We start from the raw sequence: 15,851 nt of genomic DNA, 5'->3' as shown, positions 1-15,851 counted from the left end.
GTGGTTAGGCTTGGGCCACACATAGGGGCCAAGTGGGTCCCATTCAGCGGGACCTGCTTAGCCGCAAGGAGAGTGCAGGCGCCTACACATGTGTGGCAGTCTCGCCTCCACCGAACGGCAGGACGACGGGATTTAATTGTGAACACATACATTTCAATGTATGTGTTCACACAGTGCGGCTGTGCCGCACAATGTTTAATTAAATCCTGTGTGTCACTGAGCGGATCTGTTCTGCAGCATCCCGCAGAACAGGATCCATGTGCACACTAACCACACTCCCTCCCGAACAAGCGGGTCCCGTTCAGTGGGACCCGCTTGGCCGCTATGTGTGGCCAGAGCCTTAGTGTGTGACAGGGCTTCAGTTTGGTGGTTAGTGTGTGACAGAACCTGTGACAGGACCTCAGTCTGGTGGTTAGTGTGTGACAGGGCCTCAGTCTGGTGGTCGGTGCAGGACAGGACCTCAATATGGTGGTTAGGCTTGGGCCACACATAGTGGCCAAGTGGGTCCCATTCAGCGGGACCCGCTTGGCCGCAAGGAGACTGCACATGGGGACCTATGCAGGCACTCACACATGTGCGGCAGTCCCGCCTCCACCGGGCGGCAGGACGACGGGATTTAATTGTGAACACATACATTTCAATGTATGTGTTCACACAGTGCGGCTGTGCCGCACAGTGTATAATTAAATCCCATGTGTCACTGAGCGGATCCTGTTCTGCAGCATCCCGCAGAACAGGATTCCCCCTTCCTCCCGGCCAAGCTGAACGGGACCCGCTTGGCTGCTATGTGTGGTCAGAGCCTTAGTATGTGACAGGGCTTCAGTTTGGTGGTTAGTGTGTAACAGAGCTTTTATCTGGTGGTCAGTGCATGACAAGACCTCAATAAGGTGGTTTGTGTGTCACAGGACCTCAGTTTGGTGGTTAGTGTGTGGCAGGGCCTCATGGGTCTATGTATTCAGACTTGGAGAGAGATAAAGTGGACGGAGATAGAGTACCAACCAACCAGCTCCTGTCATTTTTCAAACACCCCCCTGTAACATGGCAGTTAGGAGCTGACTGGCTTGTACTTTATTTCTGTCCACTTTATCTCTCTCCAAGGCTTAGTCAGGCCTCCCAACTACCCAAATTTTAGCAAGACAGTCCCATTTTTTGGGAACTGTCGCGCTGTCCACATATGGGCTGCGGTGTCCCGCGGCGTGTGTGTGTGTGTGTGTGTGGGGGGTGCAGTTGGTAGACCTCTCTCACTTGCTGCAGTGAATAGATGGCATAATACATAGACTCCTTAGTACATAGACCCCATAAGTCTGGTGGTGAGTGCACAACAGAACCTCAATCTGGTGGTTAGTTTATGACAAGACCTCAGTCTGGTAGCCAGTTTGTGACAGGATATCAGTCGGGTGGTTAGTGTGTGACAGGGCCTCTGTCTGGTGGTTAGTGTGTGACAGGGCCTCTGTCTGGTGGTTAGTGTGTGACAGGGCCTCTGTCTGGTGGTTAGTGTGTGACAGGGCCTCTGTCTGGTGGTTGGTTTGTGACAGGGCCTCTGTCTGGTGGTTAGTGTGTGACAGGGCCTCTGTCTGGTGGTTAGTGTGTGACAGGGGCTCTGTCTGGTGGTTAGTGTGTGACAGGGCCTCTGTCTGGTGGTTAGTGTGTGACAGGGCCTCTGTCTGGTGGTTAGTGTGTGACAGGGCCTCTGTCTGGTGGTTAGTGTGTGACAGGGGCTCTGTCTGGTGGTTAGTGTGTGACAGGGCCTCTCTCTGGTGGTTAGTGTGTGACAGGGCCTCTGGTGGTTAGTGTGTGACTGGGCCTCTGTCTGGTGGTTAGTGTGTGACAGGGCCTCTGGTGGTAAGTATATGACAGGACCTCAGTTTGGCGGTTAGTCTATGACAAAACCTTTAATTTGGTGGCTAATGTGTGACAGGATTTCCTGTTTAATGGCTAGTTTGCAACAGCACCTTCAACCTTGTGATTAATGTATGGCAGGATCTTCAATCTGGAGACTAGCCTACAGCAGCACCTTCAACATGGTGCATACTTGCCGACTGTGTTTTTCTCCTCTCCGGAAGAAGTGTTTAGCACCACTTTTAAACTATTGGCTAGTATATGTCAGGAATTTCAATACGGTGGCTACTATATGGCAGGACTTTAAAAATTGATTATTTTGTATGGCAGAACTTTGAATATGGTGGCTATTGTATGACAGGACTTTCAATATGTTAGCTGGGGTATGGCAGGACTTTCTATATGGTGGCTGATGTGTGGCAGGACTTTCTATGTGGTGGCTGGTGTATGACCAGACTTAAGTTTCAATACATACTTGCCTGATTTTGAAAAAGCATTTCAGGGAGATTGTGAAAGTAACACCTATCAGCGCAGATGTATATATGATTCTACATCTGAGAGGCGGATCATAAAAATTACTTACACCCAAATGTAAATGAGCCCCAAAGTTAGTAAGATCTACTCGTTGAAGAAAAGTCCGTTGAAGAAAAGTCACTGATATTTTTCAGGATTTGTTTATGTATTGTGTTTTACAAGAGGTTCCATATACTGTAAGTGGCCACAAGAAACCATATATAAAATGCATATAGCCATAGGGATCATTGTGTCTTATAACCAATGCAGGGAAATGGCACTAATGATCCCATTTGAATGTATGTATCTCTGATTTCCCGAGAATGTAACAGCTACATAATGGGGATAAGGTGCAATCAGGAAAATTGATGGACTATTCAGGGAGTCAGGGAGATTGCTGCTATTTCAGGGAGTGTCCTGCAGAATGACGGAGGATAAGTATCTATGCTTTCAATATAGTGGTTAGTTTGTGTGTCCCATCCTTCAAATATTACCCAATTGTAATCACCCCCTGTAATGCGATGCTATTTGCTTGTTACATACTTATATAGGAAAGACCACTGGGAGCTGTCTGTAACGTATGGTGGATAGCTTGCAGCACATGTGCTGACAGGAAATGGTTTGCACGATTTCCTGTCTAATATGTTATTAGCATATTGGATCAATGAGAGCTGTTAGCTGGATGGCAGCTCCCAAAGTTCTACCCCATGAGCACCTGACAGAGATGGGTTTAAGAGATCAGAGATGTATAGGGAGCAGCAGAGGCGCTTTAAGAGAGAAGGTGGCCCATGTGCAGGGTCCGATCGGGCCCCCTCCTCTCCGGCGGTGAAGTAGACTCTGGCATTGTGTCAGTCTACGACACATGCGCTGGTCTCTGGAAATATGGCACCCGCGCCGCGTTCCCGATACATCCCTATTGCGCATGCACGACTGATTTCTTCAGCTCTACAGCCAGGGCCGATGGAGTAGTAAGCATAATTAAAATGGTGCAGGGTGAGCGGTATGATGACCTCACTAGACCCAGGGGCCCGTGTGCACTGCAGACCTTGCTCCCACTATAGATATGCCAGTTGGGAGCAGATGCTACCAGGTTTATACTGCAGGGCCCAACTCCCATATTTGCTTCTTTTGGCCCTATACCTTTCTCTCAGCGATGGCGGCCCTATCCAAGTGGGCTACTGTACTTTTTCTTTTCTAACTGTATGCTGGGCTCGCTAATGCACCGGGATTGGCGTAGCTGTTGGTGTGCACAGATTACGACGATTTATAAATGTTTCTCTATGTAAATAAACATGTGGTTACATTAACTCTTCATCCTCTAAGACCCCACAATGCACATTAAACCTGTCTGCTAAAATACATACACACCTCTATATTTGGATGCATTTGTACTATGGTTATTGGATGGCTTTAGAGGTAATTATTATTTCTCTGACGTCCTAGTGGATGCTGGGAACTCCGTAAGGAGATGCTGGGAACTCCGTAAGGACCATGGGGAATAGCGGCTCCGCAGGAGACTGGGCACAAAAGTAAAAGCTTTATGACTAGCTGGTGTGCACTGGCTCCTCCCCCTATGACCCTCCTCCAAGCCTCAGTTAGATTTTTGTGCCCGGCCGAGAAGGGTGCATGCTAGGTAGCTCTCCTGAGCTGCTTAGAGTAAAAGTTTTAAATAGGTTTTTTATTTTCAGTGAGACCTGCTGGCAACAGGCTCACTGCATCGTGGGACTAAGGGGAGAAGAAGCGAACTCACCTGCATGCAGAGTGGATTGGGCTTCTTGGCTACTGGACATTAGCTCCAGAGGGACGATCACAGGCTCAGCTTGGATGGGTCCCGGAGCCGCGCCGCCGGCCCCCTTACAGAGCCAGAAGAGCGAAGAGGTCCGGAGAAATCGGCGGCAGAAGACGTTCCTGTCTTCAATAAGGTAGCGCACAGCACTGCAGCTGTGCGCCATTGCTCTCAGCACACTTCACACTCCGGTCACTGAGGGTGCAGGGCGCTGGGGGGGAGCGCCCTGAGACGCAATAAAACACGTTTTAAACCTTATATGGCTAAAGAAATGCATCACATATAGCTCCTGGGCTATATGGATGCATTTAACCCCTGCCAGTTTTCCTAAAAAAAGCGGGAGAAAAGGCCGCCGAAAAGGGGGCGGAGCCTATCTCCTCAGCACACAAGCGCCATTTTCCCTCACAGCTCCGCTGGAAGGACGGCTCCCTGACTCTCCCCTGCAGTCCTGCTACAGAATCAGGGTAAAACAAGAGAGGGGGGGGGGGGCACTAATTGGCAGATAATACAAATACAGCAGCTATAGAAGGGAGAAACACTTATATAAGGTTATCCCTGTATATATATAGCGCTCTGGTGTGTGCTGGCAAACTCTCCCTCTGTCTCCCCAAAGGGCTCGTGGGGTCCTGTCCTCTATCAGAGCATTCCCTGTGTGTGTGCTGTGTGTCGGTATGATTGTGTCGACATGTATGAGGAGGAAAATGATGTGGAGGCGGAGCAATTGCCTGTAATAGTGATGTCACCCCCTAGGGAGTCGACACCTGACTGGATGGTCGTATGGAAGGAATTACGTGACAGTGTCAGCACTTTGCAAAAAAATGTTGACGACATGAGACAGCCGGCAAATCAGTTAGTAAAGCAAGAAAAATTTAACCAAATAAATGGAAGATCGGGCGCTTATCGGTGCTGTGTTTCTAATGCTGCTGCTATGATATATGGGGATAGTTACGCCCCAACTGCACAAAGGAAAAATACAAAAAGAAAATAGCAGCGCTGAATAGGTTATTGTAGCAATTGATAATGCGAAGGATTGAGTGATGAATTAATCATACATTTTAATAAATTAATTATAATAATAACGGCCTTTAGATAAAAATTGGATACATATCCATGTGACAATTAAAAACAATTCATATGGGTCAAAATAAAAATTGACTGCCTAGCACATTATCATCCGTTCCTGATGTAAAGACCTGGAAATTTGGCAGATGGAGACAGACTGACAGCGCAGTCACACCAATGCACTTTACCCAAAAACCGCTAGAGGTGTAGTCCCTTTGAGATCGTCACTGATGTCTTGGCTTCCAATCAGCCAGATTCAGGGTCCTCATTTGTTACGGTGTCCTCTTTATGAAGATGGCGTAGATGGTGCTCCTTAATCAGGAGATAGTTGTCTCAGTTGAACTGCAGGTGGCAAAGTCCAGTGTCTGGTCCGGATATGGTGCGGCAGTCAAAATTGGCGTGATAGATGACCCAAGTAGCCTCCTTCTAACGCGTTTCACTGCAAGGCACTGCAGCTTTATCAAAGGTGACTTAGGTAGGCCACTAACAGGATATTTATACCTTAGATAATTATCAAACAATCAACAGCTGTTTCACTCAATCCTTCTGATCATTTGAATTATACATAAAAACAATCATCTTGATCTATCATTAAGTTATTTGTATGTTGTAGGGACAGACTCAAAGAGAAAAACTCTATTTTTTAATAAACAATTTAGTCTAAAAACGAATATATTTGTTGTGTATGACCTCTATAATAATACTTCCGGGTCACAATAGCCTATGTGTTAGGTAAAAGATGTTTAATCGCACCTAATATATAAATTAGACTAGTTTCACAAATCAATTATTTATATATCTGTATTTTAATGACAATAAACTGTGATAATAACTGCCGGGAGAGTTCTTTAATCTCATAATCCTCGCTATCATAGGTATAATATTTCCGCTGGGTGGAGCGCATTTGCGTTCCAACGAGCGGAAGATGTCCGTTTTGTATCTTCCGGTCACGTGATACTGACGCCGTCCCTCTGCCTCTGGGGATGGTAGTGCACGGCCGGGCGGCGGAGCTCACGTGATCGGACTAGAAAGACCTCTGACGTGTATTGATACGCTGTCCCGCTGCCTCTGGGAATTGTAGTGAGCAGCTGGGCGGCGATGTACACGTGACCGGGCTGGAGGATCCATTGACCTGATCCTCAGTCAGCAATAGGTTAATTAACAGAAAAGCACCATTGTACCCTGTAAACATATTGCTCATTTATTCCACACTATGACAGTGGATGTCAAAAAGAAGAAAATTATATATTGATAAAACAACGGGCACATCAGGAACGGATGATAATGTGCTAGGCAGTCAATTTTTATTTTGACCCATATGAATTGTTTTTAATTGTCACATGGATATGTATCCAATTTTTATCTAAAGGCCGTTATTATTATAATTAATTTATTAAAATGTATGATTAATTCATCACTCAATCCTTCGCATTATCAATTGCTACAATAACCTATTCAGCGCTGCTATTTTCTTTTTGTATTTTTCCTTTGGGCAAATCAGTTAGTGCCTGTCCAGGCGTCTCAAACACCGTCAGGGGCTCTAAAGCGCCCGTTACCTCAGATGGTCGACACAGACCCAGACACGGATACTGACTCCAGCGTCGACGGTGACGAGACAAACGTAATGTCCAGTAGGGCCACACGTTACATGATCACGGCAATGAAGGAGGCTTTGAACATTTCTGATACTACAAGTACCACAAAAAGGGGTATTATGTGGGGTGTGAAAAAACTACCCATAGTTTTTCCTGAATCAGATGAATTAAATGAGGTGTGTGACAAAGCGTGGGTTTCCCCCGATAAAAAACTGCTGATTTCTAATAAATTATTGGCATTATACCCTTTCCCGCCAGAGGTTAGGGCGCGTTGGGAAACACCCCCTAGGGTAGATAAGGCGCTCACACGCTTATCAAAACAAGTGGCGTTGCCGTCTCCTGATACGGTCGCCCTCAAGGAACCAGCTGATAAAAAGCTGGAAAATATCCTAAAGGGTATATACACACATACTGGTGTTATACTACGACCAGCAATCGCCTCAGCCTGGATGTGCAGCGCTGGAGTGGCTTGGTCGGATTCCCTGACTGAAAATATTGATACCCTGGATAGGGACAGTATATTATTGACTATAGAGCATTTAAAGGATGCATTACTATATATGCGAGATGCACAGAGGGATATTTGCACCCTGGCATCAAGAGTAAGTGCGCTGTCCATTTCTGCCAGAAGAAGTTTATGGACACGACAGTGGTCAGGTGATGCGGATTCCAAACGGCATATGGAAGTTTTGCCGTATAAAGGGGAGGAGTTATTTGGGTCGGTCTATCGGACCTGGTGGCCACGGCGACGGCTGGGAAATCCACCTTTTTACCCCAGGTCACCTCTCAGCAGAAAAAGACACCGTCTTTTCAAACTCAGTCCTTTCGTCCCCATAAGGGCAAGCGGGCAAAAGGCCACTCATTTCTGCCCCGGGGCAGAGGAAGGGGAAAAAGACTGCAGCAGGCAGCCTCTTCCCAGGATCAGAAGCCCTCCCCCGCTTCTGCCAAGTCTTCAGCATGACGCTGGGGCTTTACAAGCGGACTCAGGCACGGTGGGGGCCCATCTCAAAAATTTCAACGCGCAGTGGGCTCACTCGCAAGTGGACCCCTGGATCCTGCAGGTAGTATCACAGGGGTACAAATTGGAATTCGAGACGTCTCCCCCTCGCCGGTTCCTGAAGTCTGCTCTACCAACGTCTCCCTCCGACAGGGAGGCAGTACTGGAAGCTATTCACAAGCTGTATTCCCAGCAGGTGATAATCAAGGTACCCCTCCTACAACAGGGAAAGGGGTATTACTCCACGCTGTTTGTGGTACCGAAGCCGGACGGCTCGGTGAGACCGATTTTAAATCTGAAATCATTGAACACTTACATAAAAAGGTTCAAATTCAAGATGGAGTCACTCAGAGCAGTGATAGCGAACCTGGAAGAAGGGGACTATATGGTATCTCTGGACATCAAAGATGCTTATCTCCATGTCCCAATCTACCCTTCTCACCAAGGGTACCTCAGGTTTGTGGTACAAAACTGTCATTATCAGTTTCAGACGCTGCCGTTTGGATTGTCCACGGCACCACGGGTCTTTACCAAGGTAATGGCCGAAATGATGATTCTTCTTCGAAGAAAAGGCGTCTTAATTATCCCTTACTTGGACGATCTCCTGATAAGGGCAAGGTCCAGGGAACAGTTAGAGGTCGGAGTAGCACTATCTCAGGTAGTGCTACGTCAGCACGGGTGGATTCTAAATATTCCAAAATCGCAGCTGATTCCAACAACACGTCTACTGTTCCTAGGGATGATTCTGGACACAGTCCAGAAAAAGGTGTTTCTCCCGGAGGAGAAGGCCAGGGAGTTATCCGAGCTAGTCAGGAACCTCCTGAAACCAGGACAAGTGTCAGTGCATCAATGCACAAGGGTCCTGGGAAAGATGGTGGCTTCTTACGAAGCGATTCCATTCGGAAGATTCCATGCAAGAACTTTTCAGTGGGATCTGCTGGACAAATGGTCCGGATCGCATCTTCAGATGCATCAGCGGATAACCCTATCTCCAAGGACAAGGGCGTCTCTCCTGTGGTGGTTGCAGAGTGCTCATCTTCTAGAGGGCCGCAGATTCGGCATTCAAGCAAGGCCTCTGCTTCAGGGTCAGTCGGTATTGATCCAATCGGACAACATCACGGCAGTCGCCCACGTAAACAGACAGGGCGGCACAAGAAGCAGGAGGGCAATGGCAGAAGCTGCAAGAATTCTTCGCTGGGCGGAAAATTATGTGACAGCACTGTCAGCGGTGTTCATTCCGGGAGTGGACAACTGGGAAGCAGACTTCCTCAGCAGACACGACCTCCACCCGGGGGAGTGGGGACTTCACCCAGAAGTCTTCCACGTGATTGTAAACCGTTGGGAAAAACCAAAGGTGGACATGATGGCGTCTCGTCTCAACAAGAAACTAGACAGATATTGCGCCATGTCAAGGGACCCTCAGGCGATAGCGGTGGACGCTCTGGTAACACCGTGGGTGTACCAGTCAGTGTATGTGTTCCCTCCTCTGCCTCTCATGACCAAAGTATTGAGAATCATAAGAAGGAGAGGAGTAAGAACTATACTCGTGGCTCCGGATTGGCCAAGGAGGACTTGGTACCCGGAACTTCAAGAGATGCTCACGGAGGACCCGTGGCCTCTACCTCTAAGAAAGGACCTGCTCCAGCAGGGACCTTGTCTGTTCCAAGACTTACCGCGGCTGCGTTTGACGGCATGGAGGTTGAACGCCGGATCCTGAAGGAAAAAGGCATTCCAGATGAAGTCATCCCTACCCTGATCAAGGCCAGGAAGGATGTAACCGCGAAACATTATCACCGCATTTGGCGAAAATATGTTGCGTGGTGTGAGGCCAAGAAGGCCCCTACAGAGGAATTTCAACTGGGTCGTTTCCTGCATTTCCTGCAAACAGGACTATCTATGGGCCTAAAATTAGGGTCCATTAAGGTTCAAATTTCGGCCCTGTCAATATTCTTCCAAAAAGAACTGGCTTCAGTGCCTGAAGTTCAGACGTTTGTCAAAGGGGTACTGCATATACAGCCTCCTTTTGTGCCTCCAGTGGCACCTTGGGATCTCAATGTAGTGTTGAGTCTCCTAAAGTCACATTGGTTTGAACCACTCACCACTGTGGAATTAAAATATCTCACATGGAAAGTGGTCATGCTGTTAGCCCTGGCTTCAGCCAGGCGTGTCTCAGAATTGGCGGCTTTATCATATAAAAGCCCTTACCTAATTTTTCATTCAGACAAGGCAGAACTGAGGACTCGCCCTCAATTTCTCCCTAAGGTGGTTTCAGCGTTTCACATGAACCAGCCTATTGTGGTGCCTGCGGCTACTAGGGACTTGGAGGACTCCAAGTTGCTGGACGTAGTCAGGGCCCTGAAAATACATGTTTCCAGGACGGCTGGAGTCAGAAAATCTGACTCGCTGTTTATCCTGTATGCACCCAACAAGCTGGGTGCTCCTGCTTCTAAGCAGACGATTGCTCGTTGGATTTGTAGTACGATTCAGCTTGCACATTCTGTGGCAGGCCTGCCACAGCCAAAATCTGTAAAAGCCCATTCCACAAGGAAGGTGGGCTCATCTTGGGCGGCTGCCCGAGGGGTCTCGGCTTTACAACTTTGCCGAGCAGCTACTTGGTCAGGGGCAAACACGTTTGCTAAATTTTACAAATTCGATACCCTGGCTGAGGAGGACCTGGAGTTCTCTCATTCGGTGCTGCAGAGTCATCCGCACTCTCCCGCCCGTTTGGGAGCTTTGGTATAATCCCCATGGTCCTTACGGAGTTCCCAGCATCCACTAGGACGTCAGAGAAAATAAGAATTTACTTACCGATAATTCTATTTCTCATAGTCCGTAGTGGATGCTGGGCGCCCATCCCAAGTGCGGATTGTCTGCAATACTTGTATATAGTTATTGTTACAAAAATCGGGTTGTTTATTGTTGTGAGCCATCTTTTCAGAGGCTCCTACGTTTATCATACTGTTAACTGGGTTCAGATCACAGGTTGTACGGTGTGATTGGTGTGGCTGGTATGAGTCTTACCCGGGATTCAAGATCCTTCCTTATTATGTACGCTCGTCCGGGCACAGTATCCTAACTGAGGCTTGGAGGAGGGTCATAGGGGGAGGAGCCAGTGCACACCAGCTAGTCATAAAGCTTTTACTTTTGTGCCCAGTCTCCTGCGGAGCCGCTATTCCCCATGGTCCTTACGGAGTTCCCAGCATCCACTACGGACTATGAGAAATAGAATTATCGGTAAGTAAATTCTTATTTTACAAAGCACTCTGAATACATTTCATATAGCAAACACAATCAGTAGTTACTGACACGCAGGGCCGGATCTAGGGGGGGGGCGAAGCCCTAACACAGTCATAGCCACGCCCACTTTTGAGCAGAAGAGAGCTCTCCTGGGAGAGCCTGAGGCAGAACGATGTGCTACAGCTTATACCACAGCAGCACAGAGGAGCCAGGAGAGCAAGGGTTACAGAGCATTTGCCCCTCACTTGCTGGTGTGTGGGTACTAGGGCTAATAATTACAATTACCCCATAGCACAGTCACACGTACATAGAACAATATCAAAGCTCTATCTCAGTCTCACTCAAAAAGTTCAGTCAGAATTGAGAGAGGAGGAGTTAGGATTGCAGATGGGAGGAGTTGGGACTGTAGAGGGAGGAGTCAAGATTAAACAGTAAACCGCCTACCCTAAAGAAAAGTCTAGATCCGTCCCTGCTGACACTCAATTTCTTTAATCAGGTTGCCTGAGTTTACCATATGGAAACACTTCTGTAAAATGGCCAGAGGTACATACAGTACCCTAAGTCTCATCATCAAAGCCTAAGCTTCTCGGACACATGCCTTACCTTTGCACGCTCTGCGGTCTGTGATGGCGCGGCTGACATCCCGGTAGAAGCCCTCTTTGCAGTAGTGGCAGTGCCTGCCTGCCGTATTGTGCCTGCAGTTCAGACACACCCCGCCACTCTTCCTCCCTGACAGCTTGTACAGTTCCATGTTGAAGCGACAACGCCGGGCGTGGAGGTTACAAGTGCAGGCTGGGAACACACAAACAGTTACACAGTTAGAGAATAGGTACTTACTTTATTATGCTGTAAATGTGCCTATAGTCAAATACTACATACATATGATATACAGTATGTCCTCATACACTATGGCATAAGTCGCTGCAAATTGCAGCTCTTGGCACACCAAGTCCCGTGCCACTCGGCTGCACCGGGTGTCTTTTGACTAAGGGAGGGATGTAATAGCCTCTGATTTGCTGGAGGTGCGGAACTTTGGGGCTAATCCAGACCTGATCGCTAGGCTGCGTTTTCGCACAGCGGGCGATCAAGTACAAACTGCGCATGCATATGAACCGCAATGTGCAGGCGCGTTGCATGGGTACAAAGCGGATCGACGCTCAGCGATGGGTTTGTGCGATGGATCCGTTCGCACGGGCAATCGCAAGATGATTGACAGGAAGAAAGCGTTTGCGGGTGTCTACTGACCGTTTTCAGGGAGTGTCTGGAAAAACCCAGGCGTGTCCATGCATTTGCAGGGAGGGTTCCTGACGTCAATTCTGGTCCCGGACAGGCTGTAGTGATCTCAGCGGCTGAGTAAGTCCTGGGCTGCGCAGAGACTGCACAAAATGTGTTTGTACAGCTCTGCTACACATGCAATCGCACACTTGCACAGTTAAAATACCCTCCACATGTAGATGGCAACTATCTGATGGCAGCAGTGCAAAAATCGCTTGCTAGCGATCAAGTCTGAATTAGGCGCTTTGTGCGAGTCTGATAGTTTTTTTTAAAACAGCAATCATTTACAAGGCAAAACCAAGTTGTTTTTTCCTTATAAATGATTGCTGCTTTTAAAAAATGGACAGACTCGCACAAGGGGGCTAATTCAGACCTGATCGCTGATGTGCGTTTTCGCACAGCGGGCGATCAGGTCTGAACTGCGCATGCGCCGCAGAGCGCATGTGCATGCCAGATATGCGATCGGCATCTCAGCCCAGCCCTGATTGACAGGCAGAGACATTCGCTGGGGGGGGGGGGGGGTGCAGCGATGTTTAGCCGCCGTTTTGGGGGCGCAATCCGGACCGTGTGGGGGGCAGGCCGCAGCGGCTGCGTGACGTCACACGCAGCCGCTGTGACCCGGGACGTGGCAAAAAGTCGCCTACCTGCGCAGCAATGCAATGCTGCGCAGGTAGGGACTTACTCGCCGGGTGCAATAGCATCGCTGCCATGCAATGCTAGCCCTGTGCTGGGCGTCCCCCCGCATGTCAGGGTGGCTGATCGTAGCCGTGCAAAATTTTGCATGGCTACGATCAGGTCTGAATTAGCCCCAAAGTCCCCAAACATCCTGCAACTTCGAGGCTATTACATTTAACCCAAAATGTGCTTCTTATTTGCATAAATAAAACAACTGATTGTGACACAGCTACATTGCTGGATTGCACTGATCATGATGTGCGACACAAAGTATTACAATGCAGCGGCCGCAGCTTTTTCTCATGCCACGCTCCGTTGTGCTTCATCTGCGGCTTTGTATGTGTTTAAACAAATTCCTGAGTGGTTAGTCGCAGCCTGGCGTCTCTAGTACTCTCTTGTGTTCTGCTGCGTCTGCGATGCATATAAGATAAATATGGTACCCTAATCCTCTCAGAGCATCTCCGTAGCGTCCGGTTGTCTCGCACCGTATAGCTTATAGATACTAGATGTATGAGGACACATCTGTAGAGACACTACATAAATTTCTGGTATAATTATCTCTAAACATACTGTAGCTTCACAAACAACATCTAGTAGCAAATATGAATATATGCTGACGCTTATACTACATATTAAACAATCATTTCAACAGATCAAGATTGCCGTCCACCCTCCACTTATGCAATGGTGGCAGCCATGGGAATATTCCTAACAACTGGCTCACTACAAAGCACTTTGTAGGTGATGAGTGTACAATAACAACAGTATTTACTAAGCGGCGGGTTTTGAAAGTCTCCCATATCCCAGTTGTGCCCGGATGCGGGTGTGGAGGAGGGAGGCATGTGGGTATGCAGGATGGGGGGCATGTGTAGTGAACAGGAGGGGGGCATATTGTTGTTGCTGTGCAGGGAAGGGAGGCATGTTGGGGTGCAGGAGGAGGGCATGTTGTTGTGTAGGGGGGCATGTCAGTGTGCAGAAGGAGTGCATGTGTTGTTGTGCATAAGGGGGGCATGTGCGCTGTGCAGGGAAGGGAGGCATGTCAGTGTGTCTAAGGGGGGATGTGTACTGTGCAGGTAAGGGAGGCATGTTGGTGTGCATAAGTCATACTTGCCTACCTGACCCGCTCCATGAGGGAGAAAATGCTCTGTTCCTGGACTTTCCTGGTAATGTATGATTGCCATCACCTGTGGTGAGCTAGGTAATTGATAAGAAAGGTGTTTCACCACAGGTGATGGCAATCATACAATACCAGGAAAGTCCAGGAACAGAGCATTTTCTCCCTCATGGAGAGGGTTAGGTAGGCAAGTATGGCATAAGTGGGGATGTGTGCTGTGCTGTGCAGGGAAGGGAGGCATGTCAGTGTGTATAAGGGGGGATGTCTGCTGTGCAGGGAAGGGAGGCATGTTGGTGTGCATAAGGGGGGATGTCTGCTGTGCAGGGAAGGGAGGCATGTTGGTGTGCATAAGTGGGGATATGTGCTGTACTGTGCATGGAAGGGAGGCATGTCAGTGTGTATAAGGGGGGATGTGTGCTGTGCAGGGAAGGGAGGCATGTTGGTGTGCATAAGTGGGGATGTGTGCTGTGCAGGGAAGGGAGGCATGTCAGTGTGTATAAGGGGGGATATGTGCTGTGCAGGGAAGGGAGGCATGTTGGTGTGCATAAGAGGGGGTGTGTGCTGTGCAGAGAAGGGAGGCATGTTGGTGTGTAGGAGGAGGGCAAGTTGTTGTGTAGGGGGGTTTGCGGGTGTGCAGGGGAGGGAGGTATTTTGTTGTGCAGGGGGGCCATGTTGCACAGGCTGAGGTCATGTTGTTGTGCAGGGTAGAATATTTGAAGGAGGCATGTTGGTGTGCAAGGGGGGGGGGGGGCGCTCAAAAATGTTTGAATAAAACTGGTACCACTAATTGTCAATACTGTCACCCTCACCAAAATGGAAAAGGGTGTTTGTGTGTGAGGGGGTTTGTGCAGTAACATACAATTGGTCCAGGTGTCATGGCTCCATGCCACTCGTTTATGTCTAATTGTGCCCAGGGCATTAGGGACATGCGTCAGGCCCCTGTTGCCGTCAGCAGAATAGTTGTAGGCACTGGAGTACTTATGGACATGAGGATGCTGTTCTATACATGCCCTCATTAAATGAGAATTAGTGTGTTCTGTACCCCGTGCTGCCTTATCAGTGTCTTGACTAAGTACAAAGGGTTCCATGCTAAACCCTAGAAATGGTATACTATTGTACGCAGCATGCTCTACACAGCCAGATGTCAGAGATCTCAGTGTCTGCATGTGAGTGTCTGTCGCTGGGTCTGTGTCAGTATGTGTTTGGCAGAGTCCACCTGTGTTTGTGTGAGCTTGTCTCTGTCTGTATAAATGTCTTTCTGCGTGTGTAATCCATATATACAGAGGACATTACTTTTATATGTTTATACGCTGATGGATTTTAACAAGCTGCATCTCTGTCTCTGAGGTGTCTCCGTGTCTAGTATAGGCAGCGGCTATGGAAATCTTTCAGTCTTTCATAAAAAAAAAACCTTCAGCAGGAAGATTTATTAAAGATTCTAGGAAGGAAAAGTGGAGGTGTTGCCTATAGAAACCAATCAGACTCTAGTTACGGCTTTCCAGAATGTAATCGTTAAGTGATAGAATCTGATTGGTTGCTATGGCCAACACCTCTACGTTTCCTGATTTAGGAGCTTTGATAAATCTACCAGTAAAGCTTTAGTGCAGGCCTGGCCAACCTTAGGCTCTCCAGATGTTGTGAAACTACACATCCCAGCATGCCTTGCCACAGTTTTAGCATTCCCGAATAGCAAAACTGGGGCAAAGCATGATGGGACTTGTAGTTTTACAACAGCTGGAGAGCCACAGGTTGGCCAGG

General features: G+C 48.2%; 2 protein-coding genes across 2 annotated transcripts in view; one reads left to right on the top strand and one right to left on the bottom strand.

The window, feature by feature from the left end:
• Nucleotides 1-15,851, top strand: part of LOC134945422 (uncharacterized) — a 230,607-nt gene that overhangs the window by 11,072 nt on the left and 203,684 nt on the right. The window lies entirely within an intron of this gene.
• The window catches only part of NTN3 (netrin 3), a 130,310-nt gene that overhangs the window by 53,545 nt on the left and 60,914 nt on the right, over nucleotides 1-15,851 (bottom strand). The window contains exon 3 of the mRNA XM_063934685.1: nucleotides 11,633-11,821. Coding sequence (XP_063790755.1) covers nucleotides 11,633-11,821 — 189 coding nt within the window. The remainder of the gene's footprint in view (nucleotides 1-11,632; nucleotides 11,822-15,851) is intronic.

The sequence above is a fragment of the Pseudophryne corroboree genome, chromosome 7, assembly GCF_028390025.1.
Source record: "Pseudophryne corroboree isolate aPseCor3 chromosome 7, aPseCor3.hap2, whole genome shotgun sequence".
Taxonomy (NCBI): domain Eukaryota; kingdom Metazoa; phylum Chordata; class Amphibia; order Anura; family Myobatrachidae; genus Pseudophryne; species Pseudophryne corroboree.
The sequence above is the reverse complement of the archived record's forward strand: the minus strand, read 5'-3'. Positions and strand labels throughout refer to the sequence as shown.